General features: G+C 35.0%; 1 protein-coding gene across 7 annotated transcripts in view; it reads right to left on the minus strand.

Moving 5' to 3' along the window:
* Window positions 1–5,774: 5,774 nt before the first annotated feature.
* Window positions 5,775–18,273, minus strand: part of LOC106867856 (BTB/POZ domain-containing protein 17) — a 35,715-nt gene continuing 23,216 nt past the window's right edge. For 4 of the 7 annotated variants that reach the window (XM_014912896.3, XM_014912895.3, XM_089352753.1 and 1 more), the window contains 2 exons: window positions 14,655–15,012; window positions 5,775–12,052 (listed from right to left, as the gene is read on the minus strand). In XM_014912896.3, coding sequence (XP_014768382.1) covers window positions 10,958–12,052; window positions 14,655–15,005 — 1,446 coding nt within the window. In that variant the 5' untranslated portion in view covers window positions 15,006–15,012 and the 3' untranslated portion in view covers window positions 5,775–10,957. The remainder of the gene's footprint in view (window positions 12,053–14,654; window positions 15,013–18,273) is intronic. The other 3 variants (XR_016241988.1, XR_016241987.1, XR_016241989.1) reach the window with 1 other exon arrangement.

An 18,273-nucleotide genomic window follows, 5' to 3' on the forward strand; every position in this document is an offset into this window, starting at 1 on the left:
TGTTTGTGTACAGTGCTCTAATAGCATCAGCAATCCTGGGAGGAATACCATAGGGTGCAAGGATTTTAAATATAAGATGTTGTTGCTTCTAGAACTGCCTTCAATGCTGTTATCATTATGAGGTGTAGTCTGGTGATATTGCTACAACTGTTGTCATCGAACGTTCGGTTTCTTCCTTGCCTGTGCCTAGACGCCGTCATCGCTGCCGTGCACCTGCACACCTTTGCTCACACAGCCGGGACGACCTCATTGCATATGCCTTCCGCGCTTGCTCACAGGTTTTATTGGGCTGTAATGCTGGTGTTGGAGGAGGAGGATGCTGGTTGCTCTTGCAGAGTGTACCATGACAGTCCAATGCGAGGCCGAGGGAGTCATCTATGAGGCTGTGGTGATACCCAAACCTAGCGATCATAGTAATAGCTGCAACAGATCATCTAACATCAACAGTATCAGCAGCAGCAACAGTGGCAGGAACACAAGCACTGATACCAGTGACTCCAGCCGGAGATGACGACCACACTGACACCAACAGCACCAGCCTCACACCCAATATTACCAACAATGGCACCCACATCACCATCGGCAATAGTAGTGCCAACGTCACAGACAGGAATGACCACCACAATGACAACAGCGGTAGTGATTGCCAGACTGACGCTTTGTAATGATAACAGCACCGATGGCAGCTCCAGCAACACCTGCGGCAACAACGACATCTCCAAGCCTGGAGCCAACCGAAGATGTGCCAGTTAAGTGAGCACAACCAGTACCCAAGCCTGAAAATATATCGGGTCAGCCAGGATGGCCTTTAAGCGGTGCCTGTACAACTGCAGATCCTCTTTCAGGATTCTGGAAAGATGATTCATCACATCCCTGGACTTCCATGAGTGGTACCTCAAAGATAAATACAATATCAAATTGTGGGCCTTAGAGCAGCTGGGACTATACATTAACAGGAGCAAATGCTGCAAGCTTTGTATAGCTGAATGAGCAAAGATATTCAAAGACTCCCTGAAACTTGAATCACTGAACACTCATCAGAAATTTAGTGCTTGTATCCCTTTCAAACATTACCTGCTGCAAAACATAAGGTTCCCCATTCTCTATTGGACCTGGAAGTGTCCTTAAGATATAAAATCAGCCCAAGGGGAAAATCCCCTGTTCCCCCTCTTTTGGCCCAGATGAACTGGTCCAAGGGAGATAACCCGTCCTTGCTAACCCTGGAACGTTTATGCTTTGATGACGTACTGACCAAATGACCGTAATGGATCCCTGCTTCCCACAGGTGAAGAGTTACATTTGTCTTCAGCTTGAGAGTCTGACGAGACGTCCATGGGGCTAAGCCCTTTGTGGATGCGAAACTATGACTGGACAGATTTAACTGCATATATATATATATATATATATAGTTTTAGAGAAAAAAACCAAAGTTCATGAACTCATCCATGAAAATCCACAGTCACATATAGAAAAATTAATAAGTGCTTGATAAATAAGTATAATGTAATACAAAGTAAAAATCATAAGATAATGATAATAAAACGACTACACGTGTTTAGACGAAAGATAAGGTTTGCATGTAATAGTTCTGTTAGTTTATATTATAATAAACATAAAGTTAATTATGGCACGTTTATAACATTTGGTATTTTTAATAATATTGTTTAACATTTTTCTATCTTAATATAAGTATTTATATATACATTCATTTGTTATTTATTGTTAGTTGATATATACATACTTTTTATTATTATTATTGTTGTTGTATTTTGACCTGAAGATTAGCTATATTTTTGAATAGAATTGATTTTTGATCGATTTAATCAATTTGAATATATTTTATTTTCTATTTGAAAACTTGGTTATGAAACACGTGTAGTCGTTTTATTATCATTATCTTAAGATTTTTACTTTGTATTATATTATACTTATTTATCGTGCATTTACTTATTAATTTTTCTATATGTGACTGTGGATTTTCATGGATGAGTTCATGAACTTTGGTTCTTTTCTTTAAAACTATATATTTATATGTTTTATACTGTGAAACTTAATTTAATTTTAATTTTTGATAAATTGAATTTAATTGAGTTTTTACCTGTAAATTTGGATTTTTATCCCTATTATTATTATATATATATATGTATATATATATACATATATATATATATATATATATATATATATATATATATATATGTGTGTGTGTGTACATTAATTGATTATATAATAAGGATAAAATCATTCATGATTTTATCAGGAGACCAACACAAAAATAAAAACCTTATCGGCAAATTTTTCAAATATTATAACAAGAGATTGTTAAAACACCTCACCATGCACTGAAAATAGATGCCAAAGGTGTTAAAACCTCCTTAAAAGAAACTCCAAAAACAGACACAGGTTGTAGTCAAGAAAAAGACAGATAATAAATTAAAATTTTGGTTTAATCCCTTGTTATAATATATATATATATATATATATATATATATATATATATATATATATATAATAGGGGGTACGGAAAGTAATTGCATTTTTCCACAACTATGAAATATGAATCAACCACTTACATCAGAGCCAAGGTCAAATTGGGTAAGAACTGTCTAGAAATAGCATATAAACTCTTCTATCCAGCAATGAGTCATTCATAGTTATTTTGGTAATTAACCAAATGGAAGATAAGAACTTTATAAAACAACATATTTCCCATTGCTTACTGTATGAGTTTCGAAACAAAACTACTGCTACAGAAGCAATGTGAGACATTTGTGAAATGTATCTGAATACAGTGAAAGCTTGTACATGTCAGCTGTTGTTTAGATGCTTTTAAGGAAGGCGATTGTGACATATCCGACAAGCCTTGCTCTGGAAGATGATCTACTCTGAATGACAACCTTTACTTAAGCTTGAGAACCAAACACATTGTTCCACCATCTGCAGCAGTCTTCTAGCCAGGAACAACAACTTGTCATTTCTGCAGTGCATTGTTACAGGTGATGAAAAATGGGTTTTGCATCAGATAATGAAAAAGACAAAGATCATCATATAATGAGAGGCCAGCGCCAACACCTAAACCAGAACTCCATTCACAAAAATCCTTGCACTGTGTTTGGTGGAACATGAAAGGTATCGTCCATTACGAGCTATTGGAACACGGAAGGACTATCAATGCAGATGTCTATTGCCAACTACTTGATCATGTAAATGAAAAATTACGTTGAAAGTGGCTAGTTTTGGTAAACAGAACAGGTGTTTATCTCCAGCATGACAATGCACAGCTACACTCTTCAAAACAAACCCAAGAAATTATAAAATTGTTAGGATGAGAAGTTCTTCTACGTCTTTCATACTTACCTGATTTAGCACCTACGGATTTCCATCTGTTCCAACCACTAAAACATTTTATAAGAGGCAAAACACTCAGAAACAGAAAGTTGCAAATACTCTTTCAGACGTTTTTTTCAGGAAAACAAATAGGTTTCTTTGAACATGGCAGAAAAAAAGTTACTTTCCTGTTGGGCGGCGGTTGTTGAAAACAATGATTACATTCTTGATTAAAACTATTCAGATAAACATAGCTTATATTCGGTTTTATATCCTTCCCAAACACCCTAATATAGACACACACATGTATATATATATATACACATACATATACTTATATATATATACATATACATACATGTACATTTTATATGCCAGTTCCACATAAAATGCACTTGTGCTGATGCCACATAAAATGCACTCATTCGATGATGATGATGATATACGATGGGTATCTTTCAGTTTGTAGTTAATGACGCACTATTATGCAATGACATTACATCTCGAGCATTTCCTTGTTGGTGGGCAGGTGTGGTCACCGTTTGGTAGACTCTTTTTTTTCTACAACTCACTTCTTTGACAAAGCTGCATTCCTGGATCAAGTACAGATGGAATTGAGTGCATGGCACCTAGTACGTTGTCAGGCACTCACAGCATCCTGACAGTCATGTCACAGTGGTTGCTTTTAAATACTACATTACAATATATATATATATTTATTTATTTATTGCATGAAAATACATCAAACAAAAAATACTGTTTTGTATTAAGTCTGAGTTAGATCCCTTCGTACAAAAGTACACTTCAATTAAAAAATTGAGTAGTAGAAATAAGTACCAGAAAATGTATTGGGGTTGATATACACAACTAAAAGCCTTGAAAGCAGTTTAGAATAACTGCAGTCCAAAAGGTCTGGAGCCATTTCGAGTGTGGTAGGCATACAATGCTACCCAATTTAACACCAACTGATCAATGATGATTTTATAATGTTCAGGCTATTGCAAGTATTGAGACCAGGCTTTCAGCAGGGGTTTATCATTTATAATTTGCTAGATTTCCAGAAATAAGACTAAACCTGCAGGATAAAATCTCATTTTCTCTGATATTTGTGGTATCTGACTCAACTTAAACCTCACACATCACCACAAGCTACACATTCTATTTCTCTTTGGGGCATAAATCTTTCATCTACCTATTATCCATCTTAGCAATTAAAGTTACATTCTTTAGTTGGAAAGCCAATGTCTTCACACATGTAGGTTTTACTAAATACATCTGCTTGCTCTACCAATCTCCAAAATCTTCGAACCACCAACAGCTTTTTATCAATATTTTTTCCTGCATCAAGTTTATTGATCTCACTTAACTTCTCTCAAAAGACATTTTCTTCATTGATTTCAATATACACAACTATTTGTGGTTCTCACTCATCCCATATTGATGCTACCACTGCATAAACTGAATATTTCTCCAGCTTTCTACACCAATTCCATCTCTTACACAAATCCTCTATTGACATACAGACACCACCAAACCTAACCTCTACCAAACCATTACTATCTCTGCAAAAGTCAACTGAGGACTACCTTACTGCAACTACCCACCACACTACATACTATGTAATGCTACAACCTCCCAGACCCTATAGCATCTCAAGTTAGACACTAGTCCTACAACCCTTAAGAGAAAATTACCCACTCTTGCAAACCAAACTAGATAGTGTTTACACATTACAACTCTTGCACTCAATATCAGCAAAATAATGCTTGGACTATGAATCTTCTAGCAAAATTGTCTGCCTCTTCTTTTTTTTTGTGGCCTACTAATGAATCATACTATCACAATATGTGCAGATAGTGCTTACAAGTGAACTCCCTCTCATAGTTTTAGAAAAAATATAGTTGTAATGAATCTTTCACTAATATAATGAATCCCTTACTGCTATTCTGACAAGTACAGAAAAGACAATGTTTAGCTGACAAAGTCAAATAAGACTGAAACATATTCAGAGTTAGTGCTGTCCTTGCAAAGATCAGATTATTCTTATATAATTGAGCAAATATTTTCTTGTCTTCACCCGCAAAATTTTATTACTTAAATTAATGGGATAACAATTCTAATTAAGTATGAAGTACTAATTTGACTGTCCTTTTCTCCTATCAATCTTTCTTTACATATTTCTGGAAGCTACTTGAATGTTGACCAAATATCACCAAACTCTCAACACATAAATATATGAAACCTATAAAACTAGTTCAGCTCCTTAATTTAACAATTGTCTTTTACATTTTGAATTTAATGTGTGCACCCCATTATTTTATAGTAAGCAAAAGAAATAAAATAGAAAACTAATTTTTTCCCTTTTCTTTTTTGTCTCTTCATTCATGTAAAGATAATAATAATAATAATAATAATAATAATAATAATAAATGAAATGAAGACTGATACTGTGGAAACAGTTTTATATAACAAGAGTAAAATACACAAAAAATGTATAGTTGCTTTTTTTCTTTCTATGATAATGTAATGGACAGAGCTTCTGATTGAGACATACAAGAAATATTACAAACTAATACAACTGATAACAAACATATTCACAGTAACACACATTTATGGTTCTCTCAAAAAACAGAGATAGAAAATATATAACTTCAAAGTCTGTCTTTTTTTTTTATATAAAACAAGTGTTCCTGAACATAATGGCAAAAAGAAATTAAATATTTGTAAACTATAGTATAAATCTACACAGTATAATACTGTAAATAACAAATGTAGCATTTAATGGGTTTTTTTTTAATTTCTTACACTTTTGGTCAAAATAATTAATACCAGTGTTCCCTAAATTATTTTGAACTACTGTTCTCTTGGCTTAACACTTTATTCTCAGTTTAATTTTCTGGAGTTACTCACAAGCATGGGTCATACAACATTATAAAAGTTAAAAGTTTCTTACACTGATACAAGACCACATATTTGAATAGGAGAAAGTAAAAGTTTTTGAAAAATGAACTTTTGAGATTCAAACTTAGAACACAAAAATTTAGTCCAGCTCTCCACTACTTTTGTAACTCAATCACAAAGAATTTGAAAACAACAATAAACCTAATGCTTTCTAAGAACCGTCCACACTTAAGTAATCTCAGTATCCTCATGGGAGCAAGAACAACTAGTATGGAAACCACTGGTCTATAACTTCTAGTACAGAAAGTCATACCAACAAACTCACCCACCAAAATATATTTTCTATGCATACTAATGGAATTCTGGCTTGCCTGCAGTTAAGAGCACATAATTTCCTCATTAAGAATAATTTGTTAGCTAAACTTTATTTGAATGTAAATAATAATACATAAAGTGTGTGTGTGTGTGTGTGTGTGTGTGTGTGTGCACAAATGAGTGTGAGTTCATTTACAAATGGACTCACATAGTTTTAGAACAAAGAGTAAAAGAATATATTTGCAAATTTAGAAACAATTGTAGTATTACTCTAGCCTCACCCAGTTAATGTGACAAGCAACATAGGGAAACGTAAAATGGTTATGAGAACCATTTTCTTTTTGGATTGCTATAAAAAACATCTCTGAAACATCAAGTTGAAACAAAAAGATATCGATTGGAAATTAACAATATCATTGGCTTCCTCAGGGTCTCACAAAATATTAAAAAAGTGTGCCATAGTTGAGTGTTATCAAATCACTTCACGACTACATGGCTATGGGTTTTATATTACATTGTGATTCCTTGGGAAAGTGTTTTCTATATCTTGTTTTGACCAATGCCTTGAAACTGAAATTTGGTAAACATAAACTGTAGAAGCCTAACTATGTATGTGTGTGTGTATATGTGTGTGTGTGTGTGTGTGTGTGTGTGTGTGTGCATGGTGTATAACTGAAAACAGTACATCAAATTACATTCATCAATGGGAAAAAAATATATAAAACTTATTTTATTGATCTCAATCAGATAGCAAGTACTTGACTGAAGAAAATACTGGGTTTGATATGGCTGATTACAATCCTTAAAGTTGTTACCCACAGATAATCACAAACAATAAATAACACCAGCAAAAGAATAAAAGAATATTCAGTCACTTTAAGATGTCCTCTCCATGAATTATATCTTTCTCAAATGAGCCTGTCAAAGCCCAAATCTCCCTAAGCTTTACTCATAAAAGAATTTAATTTCAGCACCACAAACTAAAGAAACATTCACCAGTTATATAAGTAATTCAACTATTCACAGTGGTGACTGTGACCACATATCATTTTTATTTACAGCTTATGTGGTTAGAGCAAGTGAGTGTTATATGTCTTTGCAATGAATCTACTACAGTAATAATACAAGCTTTTGACTCTTGTAACTAGTTTAAAATCCTATCCGTTCAACTTAGCTGGAAGGCTTTACCAATTATATTGAAAGTCAATACTCAATACATAATATAACATTTGGTATATGAAACCATATGATACCCAAGCCATGTACCTACCTTACAAATGATTCTGTCTACATTTAAGTATAAATATCAAAACTAAGAATTTGTTTAACAAGATTAGCAACAATAATACCAACAGCTTGTAAATGTTCTTGATTGGAATGACAAAACAAAATTAGAATATAGACTATTATTTTACTTTCTTTTTCTAGATGAATCATGCAGATGAAAAACATTTAACAAAATACTGTGAAGTTTACAAAATATTTTCCATAAAGCCTTAATGCACAAGAGGTTTCTTTTTGTCATAGCTGTAGATTCATTGTAATTAATGAGGGGAAAATATGTAAAGGTTCAGTTTATGGAATGTTTTAGTTTATTACAACAAAGCCTTTGAATTAGTACGTGAGCACTTTGTTTTTACTGGCAATTGATTAATGGTTGAAGTGGATTCAATTTCTATAGCTGTTTAAAAAAAAGAAGTTTCAGCTGAATGAGAAACTGCTTCATTGTTCCATTACATGATTTTTCCACACTATTTCAGTTTCAACAGTCTTGGATCAAGAAATTTGTCAAAGACATACAACTCCAAATAAATAAGTGTGTGTGTGTACATATATTATTTATAATAATTATATATGAACAGTTAAGCTTTTAAATATATATGGTACAAACAAGCACCACTCTGAGGCATAAAAGTGAACAGGCCTTTCAACAGGAGTCAAACTTCAACTACCATATTCCAGATGACTACATTACCAACACATAAAAGAGCACCTGCCATCTTCTCAAAAATACAATAGATACAAGGTTCAAATCCCATTGGAGAGCTTGTTCTCTTTTACTGTCTTAGATTAGCACTTGTAGATGTCAAATATGTGTGCATGTGTGTGGGCATGGGATTTGTATTTTCTTGTCAAAATGCAAAGTAATTAATATAGAATCTGCTATAATTGTTTGTTGCTAAATCAAATTATTTTCTCACATTTAAAGATTTTGTGCTGTTGGTATAAGACAACCATACTCATCAGTTTGTGATAGTGTGTTTCATTTATTCAAGCTGAGTCAGACATGCTTTTTAAACCAGTTTATATTCAGTCATGTACTTTCTAATGACACCTAAGCTTAGTGGGCTTAAGTTAGCGTTAAGGGTAAATGTGGTGTACTTTTTATTTCTTCAGAAACCATTGTTAGTCCAATATTTAGAATTCAGTATGGTGAATGAAAACTAAGGGAATTAATTTTACTGCTGTCAGTCTGTTGAGTGGAAAGGAGATGAGAGAGTGAGCTGCAAGCCAATGAATATTGCCTTGTATTTACTCTTCTGTTACAGCTGAACTGTCGTTAAACAACATCACAAATATACACAGAAGAATTCTTAGGCAAAGATAGCATATTAAGAAAATTAAATTTCAATATTTATCTTAATGAACAATTTAATTTTTTTTAAATATTTCTTAAAGAAAAAAATGTAAAGCATTTAAATATATTATCACAGATTCCATGATGAGGAAAATCACTTCATATTTAATAACATTTAGAAAAGTTCAGAAGAAAAGAAAAGCTAGTTATTTGCTTAAATATGAGCATAATAATAGCTATAGTCATACTGATTTGACTAAATTTTAGCTTTGATTGCTTTATAAATATTAAATTCTTTGGCATCAGCCCTTCTATGTTGTTGGTATTGATTTTATAAACCCTGGAAAAAACCAAAAGTAGAGAAAAACCTGCCTGGTTTTGAACTTAGAACAATAAGGTACTAAGGTTACAGATAAAACATTCAACCAAGTGCTTCTATTCTTTTCGTTATCATCTTATTAAAAAAGCAAACTGAAATTGAATGGAATGTAATAGTGTTTCAGTTAAGTTTTATAACAATAAACTCATAAAACTCTTAATATAATATCATAAATGGAATGTTACATTAATAACAAACTTTCCATCATAATGTTAACATTTCCATTAAGTTCCATCTGTTAACATTTCCATTAAGTTCCATCTGTTAACATTTCCATTAAGTTGATTCAGATAGAATCTACAAAAATTTCATGATAGAAAGAGATTTTTAAAATAAATGTTTAAACATGTTGGCATGTACTGGATTTAATTGAAATGTCTAAAAGGTACTGCGGTACTTTCCAGAATTCCTTTCAAACTGTTTCAGTGAACTTCGTGCTAATATGTGTCCTTAATAGAATATTCATACTTGTAACAATGCAGGTAAGAGAGCACAAGACTTCAGCTATGCTTTAGCAAAGTTTGAACTGAAATTTGAAATTGTTACGCTCATTCTTTCCTGGTCTTGTGTTTTAGTGCACACATTTTAAACTCCTGTTTAAATATGCTTTACATATACCAAATTTCCATTCAGTTAATTTTCATTTAATTTCTAATTCATAACAAAAGGCTGTTGAAATTTTACATGCAAAGCATGGGCAAGTATGAACTTGAAGTATATATTACAACATGGATGTAATCAGTGAAATAAACACAATAAAAATTTTAAAATTTCTTAAATTATTACAAATTTCTCCTTTTTCATAAATTTAACTGTTTAGGTGTTTTACTTATGTCAGTGGAAACTATAGTAGTGTTATCTTGTTTTCAAATGCCACACTTATAGCACAGAAACTGCAAAACCAGTAATAGCGTGAGTGTAACAATTAATAAACAACAAGTTTACTCAATCCCAGTAAAACAAATGGAGTTGTTGCTAGAAAAAGTCCTAAAAACTTCAGATATGAAATATAATGTTAAAAAATATTGTTCATAATCCAAAAATATATATCTTTGGTTAATATAGCAAAAGCATTTACCAGTATTGTTTCAATAGTTACTGGCTTCAGCAGGATCCAGATATGATTAAAATGGACAAAGTATTAAAAAAAGACAAAAAGGAAAATATACTAAAATTATTCTAAGCATAATCTGAGGAGGGAAAATACATTTTATCAGTTTCTTTTTTTCTTTTCTTTTAACAAAAAAACAAAACAAAAATAACAACAAAAAAGATTTTAAATAAAAAATCACAATAGTTTAAATGGAAACAGTTTTGTTGAGCTTATTTCAATCATCCTATATGTATAAGTATATGTTTGTGTATATGTGGGCATGAATATGTAAAGCTGATGGGAAGCAAGTGAGTGGCTTTAGAAGACATTAGACATTTACAAAACAACAATAAAGGACAAACATTTATCCAACTGGCCTAAGAACAATCTGTAGAACAAGATTATCATCAATCAAGAGAGGACAGTTGGGCTGGGATAGGTCACTGAGAGAGATCTTTTTGTCCATTTCAGTGTCAGTGGTATACCTAGTTTTGGAAAAGTTTTTCTTACCACTTACTGAGTGCAGAATCTTTTCTCGATCAACTAATGACAGCAAATATTCCACTGGTCTTGGCTGATCAAGAATGAGATTGGAGTACAAAACAGCCCTAAAGTCATCACAAGTTGAAGAAAAGCCTTTTGGATGAAGCTTCAGCTCCCACTCCCATGTCTGAGCAGGAAATGTGGAAGCACGTGTAGCAAATCGGAAACTAACTTCAGCACATTTCTGGCATTCTGTGTAGCGTTGAATAACAACGCGCTTGTCCCAACGAAGATCAGTGTAATTACGTAGCAAAAAGCTAGCAGAAGTGAATTCTTTTATCATGGCTCTACTGGTTAGAGGGAGGGCATGGTATTTGTAGGCTTGCATCAAGTATGGCTGAAATATATCAGGCATCTCCAGAACAACTTTACAGTTCTCCACTTGACATAGTTGATCAGGAGTCATCATTGGGAAACGAATGTGTTCAATTACTGCTTTTACATTACTGCGTAGGTTTTCAGCTCTTGTAGGATGCTCAGTAGAAAGCAACCATTTTAGTACAGCCTCCCAGAGTTCATATTCATCCTTAATGGTCAGCTCAGAACTCTTCAAGAATTCAATAAGCTGATCTCTTTCAATAGTAAGCCATTCTTGTTCCCACTCAACTGACATCATGATATCATCCATTTTCTCAGACAGTGCTTGTACACAAGCTTGCACTAAGTTTTTGTGATAGCACTTTGTCGCATACTGGAACCATATGTGGAAAACATCTTTCAATTGTAGTCGTGGAATAATGCAAGTGCAGGCAAAGTTTATGCAAACATTACGAAGGTCTTCTACATTATATTTATCAGAAAGGATTAGCATGGAAAGTGTATTGCCAATGTTCAAACGCACGTGACAGCTGTAGAGAAATTTAAGAAAGCGTGGAAACACAGTGGCACACATACTGTCCTCTTGTAGCTCAATCTCCTGCAAAAAATTAAAATAAATATGATAAATTTCTCATAAGGCACAACCAATATATAAGGTTTATGTGTTTTCAATAGAATCTTTTTGAAGGGTCTACCATTATTTTCAGAAATGATGGAATATATTGTGACTTCAGATTTCACCCAAATTAGTTCTGACTTTCATTCCTTTATGAGTGGTAACACCAGAAAAGTACAGGTGTCAAATTAATAGACAAAGCTGTAATTATCATTATAACAGGGAGCAAGTCAGCTAATTGGCAGAATTGTTAGCATGTCGCACCAAAAGCTTAGTGGCAGTTATTCTGGCCTTACATTCTGAGTACAAATTCTGCCAAGGTCGAACTTGACTTGCATATTTTGGGGTTGATAAAATAAGTACCAGTTGAGCACTGATACTTTCAGGCCTTGTGCTTACAGTAGAGAGAATTATTATAACAGTGAATATCATAGAGGAAGATAAAATGAAATGACCTGGTTTTGGAACCATTTCCTCCCACTTTTACTAATGACCTAAAGTAGAACATTAAGTTAGAAAATCAGTCTTAATGGATAGGAGAAAGAGAAATTGAATACTGTTTTAAACTAATCCCTTAAATATTCAGTTCTGAGCTCAAATCTCAACATGGTAAGTTTAACCGTTCAGTTCTACAAAGACTGAAAACCAGGAACTGTATATTTATTAAGGTCGGTTGGGAGTGAGACAGCACTGAAATGTTGCTATTCCAAGGCTATTTTAGTGTCAAAGATTGTGTAAATAAGAGCTGATTTGAAGGATGATAAACTGTTGTACCAAATTAAAGTTTGTTTAAGTTGCTTATAATTAAATGTATAGATTACAGGTGATTTAGCATTTCCTTCTGTGATCAATGAATTCAGAACCAATAATGCAACAGTACAATTAGTTGTTATTATTGAGCCACATATATAAGGCAGCAAGCTGGCAGAATCATTAGCATGCCGGGCAAAATGCTTAGTGGCATTTCATCCATCCTTACGTTCTGAGTTCAAATTCCGCCAAGGTCGACTTAGCATTTCATCTTTTTGGAGTCGAAGAAGTAAGTACCAGTTGAGCACTGGAGTCAATGTAATCGACTAGCCCCTGCCCCCAAATTTCAGGTTTTGTGCCAAGAGAAGGAAAAGATTATTGAGCCACATCTAAGTAAGTCTGGATGGTGCAGATCTTTGATAGAAGGCATTCCATGCATAAGCACTCTGTCCTCTTGAGCACTGCATATCTAGAACTATTTTAGCCAATACCCCACACCTCTGAAAATGGTAGGATGTAATTTGAGGATATTTCTAACAAGTGAAATAAAGCTCACATATTTGCTTGGTCCCAACTAATTAAGCTAGATTGCTAACAAGTCAGCAGAAAAGTCAACACTTGCTCTTCTGTTACGATCACAGTACTGTAGCAGAGACACTAAATTCACAATGAACCAATGAAATGGTCACTTAAGCTGCTGGAAATGGGAACTAAACCCCCTTCAAATCACATTGTGCCATCTTAAAAAGAAAAGTTTCATTGGACAATGTAGTCTTGCATAGAATATACCCACCAAAAAGCAAGATAGTCATGGCTGGAATGCCTTTAATCCTAATTTCACATAATCAGAGCCAACTAAGGGCTAAACAACAATTGCAAATAGGTGCCCTCAAGAAGTAAACTAAAAGTTGTAGGTAACTAAGTCATAGTATTTGATAATTTTGGATTTGAGTATTTTGTTAAACAGGGTGGGCCAAAAGTTATGCACTAAAGCATTCACATTTTATTTATATTACATTTTTATTATTATTATTATTCATTTTGCTCATCATGTACAAAGATATGTGTATTTGTCATTATTTTATTTATTTTATTCAATTTTAGGAAAATTGAAGCATGCCTTTGGCAATTTCAGAGCATGCTGTGCATGACTTTTGGCTCACCCTGTGTAGTATTCTGTTACACAATACTTGAGTAATGTGTTACATATATTACTAGTCAGAGGAGGAATGAAGACAGTTCTTGTGAACTTTGTAGGCTCTCCAATCTTAGCATGTAGGGCTCAATTCCTACCAGGGTTCAGAAAGATACAACAGTAAATTACTCCAGTGTATCCATCAATGAATCACAACAAGAAATAAATTTTATTTCAAGTGAGGACAATGATTTAAGTTTTTTTCTCCTATGTTTTCACAGATAATAACTGAAAGAATTCCAAAACAGCTTCTAAAATTACTTAAGTCTGAAGACGATACCAGAATTTGAATTAAAGTTGTTGCCACATTCTTTTCTCTTGTTAATCAACTAAAGATGAACACTCTCTGAAAAACCAACATTCCTGAATATTTATCTTATTTAAAACTTAACAGACAATGTTCGCTTAGTTCAGAGTGATGCTAAGTTATTGGAGAAAAGAAACAACAAACCAGTTTCAATTCCTAGTTGGGGCTACAGTCAATAGTTTAGAGAAGAATTTTCTCATCACATAAAATATTTCACATTGAGATTGAATTAAAGAAAAAAACAATTCAGTGTTACTATAACAATCCAGTGGATTAACAACATTTTCATTTAACATAAAGATCCTGAACTGTAAATATGAAAAAAGACTTACCTTCCGTTGGGATTTATCCCAATCAGAACTAAACATACGTTCAAACACATCACTTGATTTCACAAGAATCAATTTGTGACAGAAATATTTTTTCTTCACAACTACCAATGTGATATCACTTAAAAGCTGGTTATTAAAAAATTTGGCTTGGTTGGCCAAGGCATGGCGCTCATTCCCAAAGCAGTCAATTCCAGCATTGCTTTCCAGAGCCAAAGAAAATGTAGTTGGGGTAAGAACCTCCATAAAGCTGCTGGCACCAGCAGGTATTTCATTGTTGGATTTAGCCTTGGTATTGTTTTGATTTTGGCTATTCTCCAAATCAAGATATGCAAAACGTGGTGGAGAAGCCATATTATGTCTGAAATTATAAAAAATAAAAATATTAAATTGTACAAGCTTAATTGCCAACAATATAAATCAGATGAAACTGTTTATTAAGCTTTGCAATAATTCTAATCTTATAGTCTTAAGTTATAAAAAAAATGTAATGAATCACAATCTTGTCTCATTTGAGTCTTCTGATTTACACTAGCTTTCTGGATGACTCCCTATATCATTCTATACCCTGGTGTCTTTTCCAGCTGCCCAAAAGTCCAACACTTTTTGACTACATAATTTCTAGCATATGCAAGAAAAAAAATTCCTGAATATCTGTCATGCATTGTTTCAACATTTCAGTGATTTGAAGCTTTGAGTGCATATCACTCTATGGTATGCTTTTCTTTTTTTGATTGACATACACTTTGAAAACTTACAAGACAAAATACAATATTGGGTTACTCAAAATGTAATCATCATCATCATCATCATCGTTTAATGTCCGCTTTCCATGCTAGCATGGGTTGGACGATTTGACTGAGGACTGGTGAAACCCGATGGCTGCACCAGGCTCCAATCTGATTTGGCAGAGTTTCTACAGCTGGATGCCCTTCCTAACGCCAACCACTCAGAGAGTGTAGTGGGTGCTTTTACGTGTCACCCGCACGAAAACGGCCACGCTCGAAATGGTGTCTTTTATGTGCCACCCGCACAAGCCAGTCCAGGGGCACTGGCAATGATCTCGCTCGAAAATCCTACGGGAGCCAATCAGGCGGTACTGGCAACGGCCACGCTCAAAATGGTGCATCTCATGTGCCACCCGCACAAGAGCCAGTCCAGGGGCACTGGCAACGATCTTACTTGGCTTGCCGGGTCTTCTCATGCACAGCACATTTCCAAAGGTCTCGGTCAGTAGTCATCGCCTCGGTGAGGCCCAATGTACGAAGGTCTTGCCTCACCACCTCAGCCCAGGTCTTCCTGGGCCTACCTCTTCCACGGGTTCCCTCAACTGTTAGGGTGTGGCACTTTTTCACGCAGCTATCCTCATCCATTCTCACCACATGTCCATACCAGCGCAATCGTCTCTCTTGCACGCCACAACTGATGCTTCTAATGTTCAGCTTTTCTCTCAAGATACTTACACTCTGACGGGTATTCACATTGACATTACACATCCAACGGAGCATACTGGCTTCATTCCTTGCGAGCTTACGTATATCCTCAGCAGTTACAGCCCATGTTTCACTGCCATGTAGCATGGCTGTTCGTACGCATGCGTCATACAGTCTGCCTTTTACTCTGAGTAAGAGTCCCTTTGTCGCCAGCAAGGGTAAGAGCTCTCTAAACTTTGCCCAGGCTATTCTTATTCTAGCAGCTACACTTTCAGCGCACCCACCCCCACTACTAACTTGGTCGCCCAGATAGCGGAAGCTATAGACTACCTCTAGTTTTTCACCCTGGAATGAGATAGAAGTTGTTTCCTGTTTGTTTACAGTCTTTATTGCACCTGAACATCTGCCACAAACAAAAACTAACTTCCTAGTTAACCTGCCTTTGATGTTGCTGCACCTCTTATGTGTCCATAGCTTGCACTGGGTACATCTTATAGAGTTACTACCTACTCCTTTTCTACATACTGAGCAGGGCCATTAGGATTTTGGTTTTAGCTAGGTTGACTCTAAGGCCCTTCAATTCTAGACCTTGCTTCCACACCTGAAACTTCCCCTCTAGTTCTGATAGTGACACCGCAATTAGGGCAAGGTCATCAGCATAGAGGAGCTCCCAGGGGCAACCTGTCTTGAACTCCTCTGTGATTGCCTGGAGGACTATGATAAATAAGAGGGGGCTGAGGACGGAACCTTGGTGGACCCCTACCTCTACCCGGAATTCATTGCTGTACTCATTTCCAACCCTCACCTTACTGGCAGCATCTCTGTACATGGCTCGCACAGCTCTTACTAACCATTCTTCTATCCCAAGTTTCCTCATTGACCACCAGATAAGGGATCGGGGGACCCTGTCAAAGGCTTTCTCCATGTCAACGAAAGCCAGGTACAGAGGTTTATCCTTAGCTAGGTATTTCTCCTGCAGCTGTCTCACTAGAAATAAGGCATCAGTAGTGCTTTTACCTGGCATGAACCCAAACTGCATCTCATCTAAATTGATTCGCTCCCTAATTAGTTGGGCTATGACCCTCTCTGTAACTTTCATAACCTGATCTAACAGCTTGATGCCTCTGTAATTATTTGTATCTAAAGCGTCACCTTTACCTTTGTAGCAGTTGACTATGATGCTGCTACACCAGTCATTGGGTATGACTCCTTCGTGTATCACCTGGTTCGTAATACGGGTGACTAGGCTATAGCCAACACTGCTAGATATTTTGAGCATCTCTGCAGTGATTCCTGATGGGCCGGGGGCTTTCCCGGTCTTCATACTCTTAATTGCTTTATCTACCCTGGTACTATCAACTCGGATAGCTGGTCCCTCTATTGGGTCGACATACGGCAGGCTCTCTTCCTCCCATTTATTCTCTTTATTAAGCAATCTATCGTAGTGGCATCCCCAGACCTCTTTCTTTGCATCCTCATTTAGTGCAAGCGTACCATCATCCATGCGAACACATTTCTCTCCTACAACATCACTATTCTCTCTCCTACACTGTCTTGCAACACGAAAATCACAATAAGAAAACTTAAAGACGAAAAACACTAATATTTATAATAGTTTTTTTGCTTTTTTCTAAAAATCATTTTTACTTGTTTTAGTCATTGGACTGCGGCCATGCTGGGGCACTGCCTTGAAGGGTTTTAGTTGAACAAATCAATCCCAGTACTTCTATTAAGCTTGGTATTTACCCTATCAGACTCTTGCTGAACCACTATAGCATGGGGGTATAAAGAAATCAACACAGGTTGCCAAGCACTAGCAGAAACACAACGGATGCATATATATACAATATGAGCTTCTTTTAGTTTCCACCAACCAAATTCACTCACAAGGTTTTAGCTGGCTCAAGGCTATGGTTGAAGACACTTGCCCAAAGTGCTATGCAGTGGTACTGAACCCAAAACCGTGTGGTTGGGAAATAAACTTCTGACCACACAGCCACAAATATATTTTAAAAAATTTTCTAGACTAAGAATATATTTCATATTTTTATATAAACCATACATAACTAAACACTACAAAATAATATTTCAAACAACAAAACAATCTACATATATATATATATATATATATATATATATATATATATATATATATATATATATATATATATACATATATACATATACAA

This window comes from Octopus bimaculoides, chromosome 5, assembly GCF_046866305.1.
Source record: "Octopus bimaculoides isolate indiv1 chromosome 5, ASM4686630v1, whole genome shotgun sequence".
NCBI classification, from domain to species: Eukaryota; Metazoa; Mollusca; class Cephalopoda; order Octopoda; family Octopodidae; genus Octopus; species Octopus bimaculoides.